The sequence below is a fragment of the Cynara cardunculus genome, assembly GCF_001531365.2.
Source record: "Cynara cardunculus var. scolymus isolate 2C chromosome LG 9, CcrdV1, whole genome shotgun sequence".
Lineage (NCBI taxonomy): Eukaryota > Viridiplantae > Streptophyta > Magnoliopsida > Asterales > Asteraceae > Cynara > Cynara cardunculus.
The window spans coordinates 9,022,899-9,039,461 of record NC_037536.1 but is presented as its reverse complement, the minus strand read 5'-3'; the positions used below and the strand labels follow the sequence as shown (position 1 = coordinate 9,039,461).

The window sequence follows — 16,563 nt, the reverse complement described above, 5'->3', positions numbered from 1 at the left end:
ACTTTAAGGTTGATTTTTATTTTAATAATATTATATTAACTAGAAGGGTACTCGCACAATGCAGCGAGATATATTTCGATTTTAATGTTTCGTTTTTTCTTTTGTCTCGGTCGATGTTACAATATGGTTTTATGTGGTTTTGAGAAAGCGATAATATTTTTATTTTTAAATAAAATACAAATATGAAGATATCATAAAGAATTGAAAAAAATTATTGATATTAGTACAAAACTAACTGTTTAAAAAAAATTTGTGTATTTTTTTTAATTCATTTCTTTATATATATTTTTATAAAAATAATTATTAGGTATTTTATTAGAACTCGATAATTATCATAATTATATTTTATATTTTATATTTAAAGTGAGATGTTTATCCTCTAGATTATGTTTATCTACAGTTAGTTACACGAATTCAAACATGAAACTTTAATAAGCTACACTTACGCATAATTTACTTGTAATCTTGAGTTTTAAGTAATATGCATCAATAAACAGTACTTCATGCATAAAAAATGGTTTTAAGAGTTCTTATCAAATGTTTTATAATATAGTATAGATATACAAATATTCATCATTAGCGCAAAAGGGTTTATAATTTGCAATCCTAAACCAACACACTTCGATTTGTCTTTTTAAAAGTATTATGTGTCTGACAAATCAGATACAAATCAGTTAAGTGATCTGTTTAAATGTCCAATTTTAACCTTATCTGTTTATACAAGTATACCACTTCAAAATTCTTGTTTCATGTTAGACTCAATCAATTAAAAATGTCTATTTTAATACATAAATGCTAACGAAACACTAATGTGGCACAATGTGTTTTTGAGGGTATTGGATATTTAGGTTTGCTTATTTGAAACAATTTATGTTTTTTTACATAAATGTTTATCAACTTATTATAAGTTAGAATTGTTTAACTTCTTCAAAAACATCTTATTATCGATTTGACACCGATATAAGCTGTTTATCTAAACACCCAAAAATACTTGTTATCAATATCGCATCAGAATAAGTCAATAAATTATTTTTATAGGCAACCTCAAACACCCACTTAAAACAATCATTTTTTGATACCTAAAATAAATGTTATTAAAATTAAACTACAAAACTTTAGACGTAATAATTAGAACCATACAATAGAAATGGCATAAATCCTTCGTCATCCACACTCCCAAACACTACCGTCTTCCAAGTAACCTTGATTTCGAGAATCCCAAACAACCAATCACAACCCACCAAAAGTCATCTTCATAACCCATTCTCAGATAGACTCATGATTTCATTTCTCTCTCACATACTAAAAACACACACACTCTCATGCACCACACCACCAGTAGCTCCCATTTCCTACGTGTCTTTTCCTCACACCATTAAGTCTGCAACTCTGGTATTCTCTGTAAATATATGTATATATATCTTCTGAAACCCACACAGAAACAGAGAGGAGGGTATTTCAAAGCATTGCCCATTAGCTAAAAGAGGTAGATTCATACAATCATCCCGTTTCAATTTGCTCCAATTTTCAAGAATATAGTGGAAATTTTCTTGAATTCCAAATAGCTTTGCTACGTGTATAAATGGCGTCTTTGGTTTCAACACCATTTAGATTGCCCACAACCAAAGTTGATCAGTTGTCTTCAATTTCTCAAAAACACTACTTTCTCCACTCGTTTCTGCCAAAAAAATCGGTTCATTCAAGAACACCCAGTTTGGGTGTGAAATGTGCTGTTGTTGGCAACGGCCTTTTCACCCAAACCACACAGGAAGTTCGTAGGATCGTACCTGAAAACAAGCAGGGCCTCCCGACTGTTAAGATAGTGTATGTTGTCTTAGAAGCCCAGTACCAATCATCACTCTCGGCTGCGGTTAGAACCTTGAATAGTAGCAACAAGTTTGCTTCCTATGAAGTTGTCGGGTACCTGGTTGAAGAGCTTAGAGATGTGAATAACTACAACAGCTTCTGTGCAGACCTTGAAGATGCAAATATCTTTATTGGGTCTTTGATTTTTGTGGAAGAATTGGCTTTGAAAGTGAAAGCTGCAGTGGAGAAACAGAGGGACAGAATGGATGCAGTCCTGGTGTTCCCTTCAATGCCTGAGGTTATGAGGTTGAACAAATTGGGATCATTTAGCATGTCTCAACTTGGTCAATCTAAAAGCCCCTTTTTCCAGCTTTTTAAGAACAAGAAGAAGTCATCAGCTGGCTTTTCTGATCAGATGTTGAAGTTGGTGAGGACTTTGCCCAAGGTTTTGAAGTACTTGCCTAGTGATAAAGCTCAAGATGCTAGGCTTTATATACTGAGTCTGCAGTTTTGGCTTGGTGGGTCTCCTGACAATTTGGTCAATTTTGTCAAAATGATTTCGGGATCTTACGTTCCAGCTTTGAAAGGGATGAAGATTGCGTATTCGGATCCGGTTGTGTTCTTGGACACAGGTATCTGGCACCCTTTGGCTCCTTGCATGTACGATGATGTGAAGGAGTACTTGAATTGGTATGATACAAGGAGGGATACCAATGAGAAACTAAAGAATCCAAATGCTCCTGTAGTTGGATTGGTTTTGCAAAGGAGTCATATTGTGACTGGAGATGACAGCCATTATGTGGCTGTGATCATGGAATTGGAGGCAAAGGGGGCGAAGGTGATCCCAATTTTCGCAGGTGGGCTTGACTTCTCCGGTCCTATTGAGAAGTACTTGATTGACCCGATCACTAAGAAGACTTTTGTGAACTCTGTGGTGTCGTTAACTGGGTTTGCACTCGTGGGAGGGCCAGCAAAGCAAGATCATCCAAGAGCTATCGAGGTGCTGATGAAGCTGGATGTACCATACATTGTTGCACTGCCGCTGGTGTTCCAGACAACCGAGGAGTGGCTTAACAGCACTTTGGGGCTTCACCCAATTCAGGTTGCTTTGCAGGTTGCTCTTCCAGAGCTTGATGGAGGAATGGAGCCTATTATTTTCTCTGGACGTGACCCAAGGACCGGTAATTTACTCCTCATTTTCGTTCTAAAAACTTCATATTGATTCTAAGCTTAAGTAGATCCTAAATAGCCATGGCTTTGTAGATAGAATTTCAGAAGTCCATGTTCTAGGACAAGTAGTTTAATAATCTGATTTTTGCAGGAAAATCTCATGCTCTTCACAAGAGGGTGGAGCAGCTGTGCACTAGAGCAGTCAGATGGGCAGAACTGAAGAGGAAGGCAAAGGTACTTTCTTTTACGAATAACAGATGAGAGAAGTACGAATGAACTTGTGTACATTTCTTGATTTTTGATGAAATGGAGGAAAATAATAGAAATTTTGGATACAAACTTGCAGACCGAGAAGAGGGTAGCAATTACAGTTTTTAGTTTCCCTCCGGACAAAGGCAATGTTGGAACTGCGGCTTACCTCAATGTGTTTGCATCTATTTTCTCTGTGCTAAAAGACCTCGAAAGTGATGGTTATAATGTGGAAGGCCTTCCAGAGAGTTCAGCAGCGTTGATTGAAGACATTCTTCACGACAAAGAGGCTCAGTTCAGCAGTCCTAATCTAAACGTTGCTTACAAGATGGGGGTGAGAGAGTACCAACAGTTAACCCCGTATGCCACAGCGTTGGAAGAGAACTGGGGAAAGCCTCCAGGGAACTTGAACTCTGATGGAGAGAATCTATTGGTTTATGGAAAACAATATGGAAATGTGTTCATTGGAGTCCAGCCCACATTTGGGTATGAGGGTGATCCTATGAGACTACTTTTCTCCAAATCAGCCAGCCCACATCATGGATTTGCAGCTTATTACTCATACGTTGAGAAGATCTTCAAAGCCGATGCGGTTCTTCATTTCGGAACCCATGGATCTCTAGAGTTCATGCCTGGGAAACAGGTTGGAATGAGTGATGCTTGTTTCCCTGACAGTCTTATCGGCAACATTCCGAACGTCTACTATTATGCAGCAAATAATCCTTCAGAAGCCACCATAGCCAAGAGAAGAAGCTATGCCAATACCATAAGTTACTTGACTCCACCTGCTGAAAATGCTGGTCTTTACAAGGGTTTGAAGCAGCTGAGTGAATTGATTTCATCCTATCAGTCCCTGAAAGACACAGGTCGTGGTCAACAGATCGTGAGCTCAATCATTAGTACCGCTAAGCAATGCAATCTTGACAAAGATGTGGACCTCCCTGAAGAAGGTGTGGAGATTTCAAGCAAGGAACGCGATCTTGTTGTGGGAAAGGTCTACTCCAAGATCATGGAGATTGAGTCCAGACTGTTGCCATGTGGGCTTCATGTCATCGGTGAGCCGCCCACAGCCATGGAGGCTGTTGCTACCTTGGTCAACATTGCAGCCTTGGACCGCCCGGAAGAAGGGATCTGCTCCCTTCCATCAATACTTGCCGAGACGGTTGGCAGAGAGATCGAAGATGTTTACAGAAGCAGCGATAAGGGAATCTTGAAAGATGTGGAGTTGTTGAAGCAAATCACAGATGTATCTCGTGGGGCTGTTGATGCTTTCGTGCAGCGGAGCACCAACAGCAAGGGTCAAGTGGTTGATGTGGCCGGAAAACTGAGCTCAATCCTTGGGTTCGGTATCAATGAGCCTTGGATTCAGTATTTGTCTGAAACCAAGTTCTACAGAGCGGATAGGGAGAAGCTAAGGATTTTATTCCAGTTCTTGGGTGATTGCTTGAAACTCATTGTGGCTGACAACGAGTTGGGTAGCTTGAAACAAGCTTTAGAGGGTAAGTACGTAGAGCCAGGTCCAGGAGGAGATCCAATCCGAAACCCAAAAGTTTTACCCACCGGAAAGAACATTCATGCATTAGATCCACAAGCAATCCCGACAACAGCAGCAATGCAAAGCGCAATGATCGTGGTGGACAGGCTGCTCGAGAGGCAGAAGGCTGATAATGGAGGGAAGTTCCCGGAGACAGTTGCACTGGTCTTGTGGGGCACAGACAATATCAAGACTTATGGTGAGTCCCTGGGTCAGGTACTATGGATGATTGGTTGTAGGCCGATTGCAGATTCATTAGGGCGAGTCAACCGGGTTGAGCCTGTCAGTCTTGAAGAGCTCGGAAGGCCTAGAATCGATGTTGTTGTCAATTGCTCTGGAGTCTTTAGGGATCTCTTTATTAATCAGGTATAACAAACGATTTAATTTGAATCCATATATTTTTCAAGGTTTATCTAATGCTAATTGTTTCTTACAGATGAACCTCCTGGACCGAGCGGTGAAGATGGTGGCCGAGCTTGATGAACCAGTGGAGCAAAACTACGTAAGAAAGCATGCACTTGAGCAGGCCGAGACTCTTGGTGTCGATATTAGAGAAGCTGCAACTCGTATTTTCTCCAATGCCTCGGGCTCCTACTCCTCCAATGTGAACCTTGCTGTCGAAAACTCATCATGGAACGACGAAAAGCAGCTTCAAGACATGTATTTGAGCCGAAAGTCGTTTGCATTCGACAGTGACACTCCTGGTGCTGGAATGAGTGAGAAACGCCAAGTCTTCGAGATGGCATTAAGTACAGCTGAAGCAACGTTCCAAAACCTCGACTCATCGGAGATTTCCCTAACGGATGTGAGTCATTACTTTGATTCAGACCCAACAAACCTTGTCGGAAGCCTAAGGAAGGATGGGAAGAAACCGAATGCCTACATTGCAGACACAACCACAGCTAACGCACAGGTACGTACCCTCTCGGAGACCGTCCGTCTTGACGCACGTACAAAGTTGTTGAACCCAAAATGGTACGAAGGCATGCTCTCAAGCGGCTACGAGGGTGTTCGTGAGATCGAAAAACGGCTTACGAATACTGTCGGGTGGAGTGCAACCTCAGGGCAAGTGGACAATTGGGTGTATGAAGAGGCTAACACAACCTTCATCCAAGATGAGGAGATGTTGAACAGGCTGATGAACACAAACCCCAACTCGTTCAGGAAGTTGCTGCAGACATTCTTGGAGGCGAATGGTCGAGGGTACTGGGAAACATCGGATGATAACATCGAGAAGTTGAGGCAGTTGTACTCGGAGGTTGAAGACAAGATCGAGGGGATCGATCGTTAATTATGTGATATAACCTTGTCATTTGTTTCCCTTCCCCAAACTGTAATTTTTTTTGTTCATTCATGGGGACTCTCAATGTATTCTGTAGCTTGCAAGACTCTGATTCACCAAAGTTTAATGTCATGTTAATAAATTTCACATGCAGTCATCAAGTTTAAGGCATGCCAAAGGGCCATATAACCTCTATGTTAGATCAACAAGGTTTCTCTTAGACATTTTCCCAAACAGCTTGCATGCACGCTTGTTGCACTTGCACATGCCACATGCATGAACCAAACCATTCCAATCACACATGAAATACGAACAGCCCTTAACGGCAACAACCACATGTTGTGTGGCAATGAACGGTCGGTTTATGCAACACCAAACTACACCCAAGATTTTTTCACCATTATATGAGTTTTTGTTCATCTCAATAGTAGTAACCAGTGGAAGCAAGTTGTAAAATTCTTACTTTACATGCCAATAATCGCAACAATAAAGTATACAATTATACATGTAAATTCGGCTGGTGGTACCTTCTGATAAGTTATGTTACCAAATTATAACTGAAGTAAATGGTTAACTTGGGACAAAAAACCGACATTCATAAACAGCTCCACCGTAGTTTTTAGCGGGAATAATGGTTTTAGTTGACAGTTTTTGCTATGATCAGAGGAGAAGGCAGGAGATCGGTTGTAACCATCAGACATGCCAATGAACAAGGGTACAAACTCGGCGAAAATGCAGAAGATATGCCCGTGGACAGAGGCAGATATCAAAGGTTGGTAGGCAGATTAATCTACTTATCACACACACACGTGGATATAGCTTATGCAGTAAGCATAGTTAGTCAATACATGCATGTGCCAAGGAACTCTTAAAGGCTGTTTCCAAAATCTTAAGATACTTGAAAGGTACACCCCGAAAAGGGATTCTCTACAAAAAAGGTGCGACACTTAGTCTTGAGGCTTACACTATGCAAATTGGGCAGGGTCAGTGTTGGACAGTCGATCAACCTCGGGACTCTGCACTTTTTTAGGAGGGAACATTGTCTCCTGGAGAAGCAAAAACAGCCGGTAGTAGCAAGGTCAAGTGCTGAAGCTGAACTTCGTGCTATGGCCGTTAGGAGTATGTGAACTTTTATGGGTAAATATTGTCCTTGGTGACTTGAGAATTGATTGGAAAGGAACCATGAAGTTGTACTGTGACAACAAATCAGCCATTAACATAGCCCATAACCCAGTCCAACACGATCATACGAAACATGTGGAGATAGATCATCATTTTATAAAGGAGAAATTGGAGTGGCATGTTATGTATGCCATATGTACCATCAAAAGAGCAATTGGCTGATGTTGTTACCAAAGGATTATCCCATAAGCAAAGGGTGGTGTATCATAATGGTGATGGTCAAAAAATCAGGGCCTTTGGTTCAAGATGGTGGAGCTAGTAGTTTGTGTTCTAAAGGCATAGGTGGAGTTCAAGGGTGCTTTGAAATTTGTTGATAAAGGCAAGAATGTGCAAGGAAGTGTACCTTTTGTCAAGATGGAGTATGAATATGAGTAGAATGATGGGGTGAAAAAGAAAAGGGATTCAAATTAATTAGAATGCTAATGTGATTAAGTCATAAGAATAGGGCATCTACCAAATAGTACCCATATAGTGAAGATAAGAGTATTATTGGTGTCTTCACTACTGAAACAGACTGGCTTTTTGAATCTGTTTTAGTAATGATTTTCTTTTGTTGGGATGTTTCGTATGGCTTATGGTGTCTGAATCTACTTAGTCTCAATGTTGGTTTGTTGAGAGGGCTGCAACAGATAGAGTTTCTGTTTCCATTTCAGACCTGGATGAATCGGTTTGTGTTGTATGGATTCATGCTTCAAATATTGTTTCAGGTTTAGGGTTGGGTTCCGGTGAGAAGGGAAATTATGGTGAAAAGCCGAAGAAGAGATCTCCACCCTTTGGATCGATCGTAACTGAATGTCCACACTAATGAGGTGCACCAAGGTGCATCGGATCATTTCCCTTCTAAAGCGCAATTCATGGGTGGACATGAGATTAAAAGTGATCAAGGGTTCAGATTTCTTCTTATGCTTCTCACCATAACTTCCATTCTCACACGATCCTTCACCTTCAGGTGTATTTTTCTATGGGGAGTGTAAGTCTTTGTCCTTGGTTCTGCATTTGGGTCAGGTCAGATTATTCAATGGAGGATAAGGGTGATGAGCAGTAGGTGGTTTTTGTAGTGCGTGTTTTGTTTATCTGGTCTGCACTTACATCTGCTGTTTTGGTCTTCTTTCTTGTTATGGCTTTTTTCTTTTCTCATGGTTGCTGTTTGTTAACCATGGTTTGGATGTTCCATATGGGAGAAATAAGATTTGTTCAGCAGATGGTTTGTTGGATGGTTCAGAGCCTGGGCAGATGCTGGTTTCATGGTTGAATGGTGGTATCAAAACAGATTCTGTTTATATATATATATATATATATTATATATATATCCCAAAATGGGCTGCTGTTGAAATTTTTGATTATGAATGCTTCTTTGCTGTTTTGGTTGGATGAGATTGTATATTTTGTCTCTGTCGAGATGAGGATGGTGCATGCAGTTGCTGATCATCCTTAGGTCTTTTTCTGTCTTTTAATGGAATAAGGACAGTATAAGGCCTGATATGTTTCTTGATTTGGAGGTCATCTCTTTTTGGTTTTTTCCCTGGGATTGGATGGATTCATATCAGATTATGCTCCCAATTTTGCTGCTGTATTATATAAGATGTAAGGAGAATATGGAACACTTTGATCCGTATATTAGCTGCTGTTTGGGACTGTTATGGTCTTAATCTTGCTGGTTCGGCCTTTTTCATATATGGTTTATCTAAAGTTGCTTTTGGTTGGATCATATGGCGTTTTCGGGTTCCGAGCTGTCATTTAATTTTGGGTGGAACAGGTCTTATAAGCATAGGGGCTGTTGGTTGCTGCTATGGTATGTTTGTACAATCTTATACCAATTGAGAATGGTGGTTGTATGTTCAACGGTTTCTGCTGTTTTTTTCTTGGAATCCATATCTTCCGCGTCTGTGTGTATGATCAGATCAGATATGATCATGGGCTGTTTCTAACTGCCAATGCCAATGTTTGTAATAGGATTGAGCTTTTGGGGTTCTTATTGTTGCTGATATTTGGACCAAGATTATTTACTAGGGACCTCTTACGGTTGCTGTCAATGAGATTACTATTTTGGAGTTTGGCGTTGGATCGGCTAATTGGATTAAGATTAATTTGGATCGGGCTAGCAATATGGTTGATTTAGTTAATACCAAATTCTTGAAGAAGCATATTTTTCCAATCTTTAATTTGTATAAGGGTTTTTTGTTTCATGATAGTGGGGTGTATAGAAATGATAAGGGGTATAGAAGGGTTTCTTTGTTAGAGCTCTTTCCTAAGCATATTCAAGGAAGGCATTTCCTGTTTTCTTTTTGTTGAGTTGGCCCTTGTTCTGTTGGGATTGCTTATTTGAAACAACTTATGTTTTTCTATAAAAGTCCTTATCAACTTATTACAAGTTAGAATGGTTTAACTTCTTCAAAAACTCCTTATTACCGGTTTGACACCAATATAAGCTATTCATCCAAATACTCAAAAGTGCTTATTACCGATGTCACACCAGAATAAGTCAATAAGTTGTTTTTATAAGCAATCTCAAACACCCCCAAAGTTTTTCCAGGGTTTTTCCAGCCTTCAACAAATATGACCACATGCCTAAGATTTTCATTAACAAATGAGCTCTTGTTCCTCACAAGAGGAGAAACCAGTGGGAAGCAAGTAGTTAATTTCTTACTTGGCTTACCAATAATCATTACGAGAACAAGATCTGTTCGAACCAAACCCATTAATAAAAGATTTCCCAGCAACAAGGTTTCTCTCAGACATTTCCTCAAACAGTTCATCTGCACTACAGGAACTACTGTCAACGGTTAGTTCAAACTACATCTACGAGTATGATCAATAAATGAACATCTTATGTTCTTCACACACGAGGAGCTAATTAACTAGTGGGAAACAAGTTGTAGATTTTTACTTCAATTGTATGAATACCAATGTACAAATTACGCTGGCTTAAACAACCTGTACTAAATTCAGGAAGAAACTGAAACAAGAAACAGTACTAGGGACATGAGATTTTTACTTTTCTTTTCCACCTCCTTCCACCCTATAAATTTTACACAAAACCTCCAACAGCAAGAATCACGTTCATCTATGGAAAAAATGGTACAAAAAGTGCAGCCAAAGGTATAACAGTCTTTCAAACCAACTCCATTAATAGAGGGTCACCTGCTGCCATTATTCTGATAAGCTTTATGAATTCTTGCTCACTTGACACCCTCCATGGATGAACTGCAGGTGCTTCAGGAGAATAATAACTCAAACTAGTATTTGAAGGTGGTTCTTGCTTATATACCATTGTACTAAACACAGAGTCGAAATTCTCACTGGAGTCCATTGCAAGAAAGAACATGGGAATAGCAACCTTTTGATGGATGTCGAGATTTCCCACAAGATTTACAAGGTCTTTAAAGTCATTCACAAGCCTCCGCGGAACATAGAACACCTCGGAATCGCAAATTGTCAGGCTTGACTCATGGCTCGTCATATATTTCTTGTAACTGACTTGGAAATGAACGGGCATCGAGCTCACCACTTTCTTAACCATTTCTCCTTGTTTTCCATACCAATCTTTGTCCCCATTGAATGAAACAGTGCTCCAAGATTTTAACACCTACAAAGGTGGACAGAAAGAAGAAATTGTTGAGGTAAAACTCCCAAAATTCATTTGATTTGTAGTGTTTTCTTGTTGGTATTTAAATTAACGGTGAAGCTATAAAAATGACAAACTATTCATTGCTTCTCTGCTGAACAAGATGTGAACTTTTAATGTATTTTAGCTATTGAATAATTTTGGTCAAGAACAACCATCAGTATCTCAACTATACTACCACCACTTATCCTTCTAACCGTCCATTGTTTAGATTGAGGTTGCCATACGAAACACGAGGCATCTGTAATTTAATAGGATATATAAATTATAATTTTAATAATCGCTAGTTAGATTTGGTTTTCTCTAAATAGGGCATGTTAAAGTCTAATTAGGTGGGGCTTGATAAACTCGAATCAATAACTGTTGAATGAATAATCATTAAGAGGTAAGTTGAACCATATCACAATTTCCAGGTTTAGCACATATTTCCCCACAGATTTTTTCCGCAAGTGGAAATGTCTGCATGCATCCTACCCAGGCCCTACTTCCAAGTGGGATATACTACCAGGTACGTTTCGCTTGATTTTTAGGTAAGTTGAACCATAAAGACCCATACAGATGGAAAACAGTGGTCTTAGTGAATTATTTGAAACATGAATTTAATGGAATTCAAGGTTTTCAATCGGGAAAATTGCAACAAAATGGAACCAACTTTCACCAACTATTTTGGGGAACCAACTTTCAAAATCGTCATTTTGGGGAACCAACTTGCACCTGATTCCTATTTTRGRGAACCAACTTTCAAAATCGTCATTTTGGGGAACCAACTTGCACCTGATTCCTATTTTGGAGAACCAACTTTCAAAATCGTTATTTTGGAGAACCAACTTGCACCTGATTCCTATTTTGGGGAACCAACTTKCAAAATCGTCATTTTRRKGAACCAACTTGCACCTGATTCCTATTTTGGGGAACCAACTTGCAAAATAATTATAAAAAAATAACTAAAATTCGTTTTTTTCCAAAACTTAATGCAATAAAATCTATTTTTCATTTCAAATCTCGTTTTTTTTAATTCAGATATCAAATTGAACATTTTAAAAAAAAAATCCAAATTACCACAGTAAAAATTGTTTTTTACTAATGCAAAAAAAATCAATTTAATAGAAAAAAATTAATTGATGTATTTGATTAGATATAAAAATTTTGAATGTGATATTTAATATTTATTTTTTATTGCATCAATTAATTTTTTTCTATTAAATTGATTTTTTTTGCATTAGTAAAAAATAATTTTTATTATAGTAATTTGGATTTTTTTTTTTAAATGTTCAATTTGATATCTGAATTAAAAAAAAACGAGATTTGAAATGAAAAATAGATTTTATTGTATTAATTTTTGGAAAAAAACGAATTTTAGTTATTTTTCTATAATTATTTTGCAAGTTGGTTCCCCAAAATAGAAATCATGTGCAAATTGGTTCCCCAAAATGACGATTTTGAAAGTTAGTTCCCCAAAATAGGAATCAGGTGCAAGTTGATTCCCCAAAATGACGATTTTGAAAGTTGGTTCTTCAAAATAGGAATTAGGTGAAAGTTGGTTCCATTTTGGTGCAATTTTCCCTTTTCAATCAAAGCTAGTTTAAAATTTTAATTTTTTAGTATAATCACAAATGAGATTTTCTTTTATTAAAATGCAAATATCAAAATAGTACTTGATCTTTTTCTAATATTTGTATATAATCTTAGAAGAGAAAGTATGCAACAACCATCAATATCACCATCAAACCCAGGGATGTGGCTTAGCGGCATTTGATTGGTTAATTGATTACCCATGAAGCATCAAGTCTTAAGATTAAATCTATGTAGGTGTTATCAATACATAAGTCATGGCCGTCCCAGAAAGCTTAAAGTTTGTCTGTCCATGTGGAGGGAACGTTTTGCATTCACCTCGTGAACTAGTTGAATCCAAGGTGTCCGATATCACTATTACCAAAAATACTCACCATAATTTGTTCAGAAGAGAGATAGCATGATTATGAAGACCGAGAATGATGAATTTTAGGAATTGTGATGAGTTCAAACATATGAATTTTATCTCATTTTTTATGTTAAATTTTTGGGCACTCATCGTGCTTGATTAGGTACTAGGCCACACACCATCATGATTGATTAGGCAACAAGCAATGAGTATACAAGCGGGAATTACAAGAAAAGAAAAGTGGTGGAGGACCGAAGAAACAGTACCTTGTCTGTTATCCAGAGCTTAGTCTTATCTGCTTGGACCAAGTTCCAGTAATTAAGAACTGTATCGTCCTGTAGAAACAAAAATCCTTCTGCACTTGTAAACCTATTGAACAATTTTGGAAGATGCCTGCCATCATAAAAAGAAAACTTTAATCAAAAAATGGAAATATTAACTGTCACATTAATAAATATGTGAAAAGGATGTCTCAACAAATCTTCAATTAGAAATGAATGCACCAAGACAACCACTTAGAATATGACGGATTGCTAGAAATTGAGATCACACCTACCAATGAGGCCTAGGATCACAACAAACAAGTTTTGACTTAATCAAGCATATGCTTGAATTCGACAACCCTTCGAACACTTACGCAGGTATTGTTGTAATATATTACAGTAGGCATACTAAATGGAACTAGCAATGTGTTTAGTTATGGATTTTGAAGATCAAAAAGACCATCTTCTCAATCTAATTCCCATATGTTCAACAATATTCTTAAGGTTTTGAAGACACTTTGAAAACTGATTGGAACTTCAATGTAAGTTATCATGTTTGAATAAGATTTCTCTTGAAATTTCATATATATACACACACACACACATCAAAAGAAAGATCCTAAAGTTGGCCGTATCAACCTTCAAGCCATATACTTAACAACACAAGGCCAGTATGATAAGCTTGTCGACTGATGGTAACAGGTATGCGAAAATATGCCATATTATGGGTTTGTTGGACTACATATTATAGCTGCCGACTGACTTCCCCTCCTTTCTCTCTTTTTAGTCTGTCTCTTAATGATTTTACGTTACTTAAACCGGAATACAAGAGAACACTACAAAAATGGTGACTTTCTACTCCAAGAGAAAACTATGTAAAACAAGTACACAAAGTAAAGGGTATTGTTGAAATATATGACTTACTTGTATTGGTGGTCCAAGTGGCCTTCTTCGACAGCAAGCTCAGCATTCTTCTTCTCTGACAAGATAACAACAGCCTTGAATATCCGTCCATACAGCAATCTCCATTCAAGAGCTGTGCGTTCAACGGGTCCATTACAGAACATTATAAGCACAATATTCCCAAAATTCTTTCTCCACCTAATTAAATTCCCTATCTCATAATTGACTGTTCCTGTTTCCTCAACCCCAAGATGAACAGATGGTAGCTTTTGAGGTACAAAATCCTTTCGATCTCCATGACCAATGGCTGCTCTAGGCCTATGGAGTTCAAGTGTCATTAGCCGTGGCTGCAGATAGCCTACAGCAATCAAATCTTGTATCCAAGCAGCTGTGAACTTTACATCTTTCTCAGTCCAAAATCCTTCTTCAGCCATGGCATAACTCAGTTCCAATATCTTTTCGAACAATCTGTGCTTATCTGATTTCCAAGATACCAAAAACTTAGTCAAACGACCCACATTCACATGAAGATCTTTCTCTTCTGCAAATGGGTATGCTTCAATTCTATCATATCTATGTACAGTAGGAGGATAAACGACAACATATCCACCAATTTCCCACAAAATCCTCTGTGCCCAGTAACCTCTTAACACATCAGAAGCCATTGAACTAATAGAAACAGGAAGCATTAAACCCCAAAAGGCCGAATAATGGTGCATTGTATTAAAAGAATTCATGGGTACCATCATTCCTTGAGGAAATGCAACCTTCGGGGCATGCTCATCAAAACGGATATCAAAAGGTTCTAGATTGGGTTTCCTTGTAAAGTAAAAAACTGAATCAACATCAGGTAAGCCATTAGAAATACCCTGTTGGATGAACTGCTTCCCACCAAACACTTCAGTGTAATACTCTTCATGCTCAATTTCACCCACATTCTCTAATGGCAACCCCCTAGGCCAAACGGACCTTTGACCGAAATGAATATAAGGATTCACAACAGTTCTATTCGGGTTCTCATGAGTGTACTGCAGTATAACTTCTTGCCTAGCACTCTCACCCACTAATTCCACATCAAAATGCTTACCAAGATCATCATCAATTACTTCCCCTCTATCATCAGCATCAAATATTTTCTTTGCACCATGTTGGATCGCAAAAAGATATCCAACATTTTTTCTAACATATGAATCATAAGGCAAGAAATCAACAATTCTATACCCTAACTTAGCTTGTTCTTCAAGTGACAAAAAGATAGCACCTTTAAGACTCCAATCGCTCGGAGTCTGCGAGTTCCCCACCGCCAGAACTTGCCATCCTTTGATCTTCAACAGCTTTTTAAACGAATCGGTCGGATAATCAGATACCGAGACAACAATCCACTGCTCTGATCTGAAATTTGAGTACGAGGTAGTCTTATCAGCGATGGATACAATGGAATTGTAGTTGATTTGAGGGAAATGGATGGTTTCCAGTTGCTGCGTTTGTGACTGGAAACAAAGGAGAGCGGCGGAGTCGCCCACGTTACGGAGGAAGAAAAGAGCGGCGACGGTTGCGATTAGGACGCCAATCGTGACAATTTTGTATAGATTTTCGGAGAACCATGTGGAGAAATCGAGGGATTTGGATGGGGAAAATCGATTTGAGCGGAGGGTTGTTGGTAGGGATGATGATTTGGGGTTTTGGGGTTTGGAGTCGCGCTCTTGCTGGACCAACATTGAATCGAATCCAACACCCATACACTCAGTCTCCAAGTCGATTCTGAGTTCAGAATCGAAGTCAGAATTCAGCAAAATCTCTCAGTCTCCAAGATTTGAATTGGAACTGTTTCTCTCTCTCTCTCTAAGAACACAGAGCTCTGTGTGTTTGTGTATATGAACAAAAGTGGAAGGGAAGAAGAGCAGGTGAGCTGGAGTGGTGATGCAGGTTGCAACCGACAGTTGATGTTTGATTTCTTACTTATTCTTCCATATAACTTCAAGTTAACGGCTGCTACTTTGGTGGATTTGGTGACGGTGGGGTCTAATTTTCTCCCACCAACATGTCCAAATCGTACCGGTAACAAATAAAGGTATCCATGTGTTGATAAAAAAAAATTAATGGTTTGTTTTTTTATCTTTTAATAGTTTAATTAAGACGTAATTTTTAAATTGTTAAGAAGTAAATTTTGTTTGGTAAAAAAAATCTTTGAATAATTTTATATCATAGGTCTTTTTTAACCATTCGCTGTCCTAATTTCATTATAAACAATTATCAAACAATTATATTTTATTTTGCACTATATCATAAGAGTCTATTAATTATTCTGACCACTTAATTATTTTATATTAAATTATTCAACAACTGTCAAACATCTATTGAGTAAATTACGGATTTGGTCTATGGTATTTGGGTTTTTACGAAACTATTACTTAAGCTTCATTTATTACGTCATTTACTTGATGGTATGCATTTTCTCTTTTATGATTTTGGTTATTTGTCCTCACGTCTATGCTAAACTGAGGGTATTTTAGTCTTTATGCTTGTTTATTTCATTTTAATTTTTTTTCTTTTCTTTTTGTGTTATTTGCTTCAATCATCAATATCTCAAGAACAATCTTTACCCGATAAATTTTTGATACAAATCCT

At 38.1% G+C, this 16,563-nt stretch overlaps 2 protein-coding genes across 2 annotated transcripts; one reads left to right on the top strand and one right to left on the bottom strand.

The window, feature by feature from the left end:
* The first annotated feature begins 1,458 nt into the window (after positions 1-1,458).
* Positions 1,459-6,194, top strand: LOC112518342 (magnesium-chelatase subunit ChlH, chloroplastic). The gene is made up of 4 exons (XM_025125992.1): positions 1,459-2,987; positions 3,128-3,210; positions 3,323-5,125; positions 5,196-6,194. The coding sequence occupies exons 1-4, from the start codon at positions 1,583-1,585 to the stop codon at positions 6,048-6,050; spliced, it is 4,146 nt and encodes a 1,381-aa protein (XP_024981760.1). The 5' UTR covers positions 1,459-1,582; the 3' UTR covers positions 6,051-6,194.
* Positions 6,195-10,082: 3,888 nt separating this feature from the next.
* Positions 10,083-15,851, bottom strand: LOC112518343 (probable glycosyltransferase STELLO2). Its single transcript, XM_025125993.1, has 3 exons — positions 13,957-15,851; positions 13,036-13,162; positions 10,083-10,809 (listed from the first exon to the last, which is right to left on the bottom strand). The coding sequence occupies exons 1-3, from the start codon at positions 15,672-15,674 to the stop codon at positions 10,336-10,338; spliced, it is 2,319 nt and encodes a 772-aa protein (XP_024981761.1). The 5' UTR covers positions 15,675-15,851; the 3' UTR covers positions 10,083-10,335.
* Positions 15,852-16,563: the final 712 nt, after the last annotated feature.

Coding starts and splice junctions, on each gene's coding strand:
- LOC112518342 (XM_025125992.1), top strand. CDS start 1,583: ATGGCGTCTTTGGTTTCAACACCATTTAGATTGCCCACAACCAAAGTT. Junction 2,988..3,127: donor TGGACGTGACCCAAGGACCG/GTAATTTACTCC, acceptor TGATTTTTGCAG/GAAAATCTCATGCTCTTCAC. Junction 3,211..3,322: donor AACTGAAGAGGAAGGCAAAG/GTACTTTCTTTT, acceptor ACAAACTTGCAG/ACCGAGAAGAGGGTAGCAAT.
- LOC112518343 (XM_025125993.1), bottom strand. CDS start 15,674: ATGGGTGTTGGATTCGATTCAATGTTGGTCCAGCAAGAGCGCGACTCC. Junction 13,163..13,956: donor CACTTGGACCACCAATACAA/GTAAGTCATATA, acceptor TTATGATGGCAG/GCATCTTCCAAAATTGTTCA. Junction 10,810..13,035: donor AGCTCTGGATAACAGACAAG/GTACTGTTTCTT, acceptor CCACCTTTGTAG/GTGTTAAAATCTTGGAGCAC.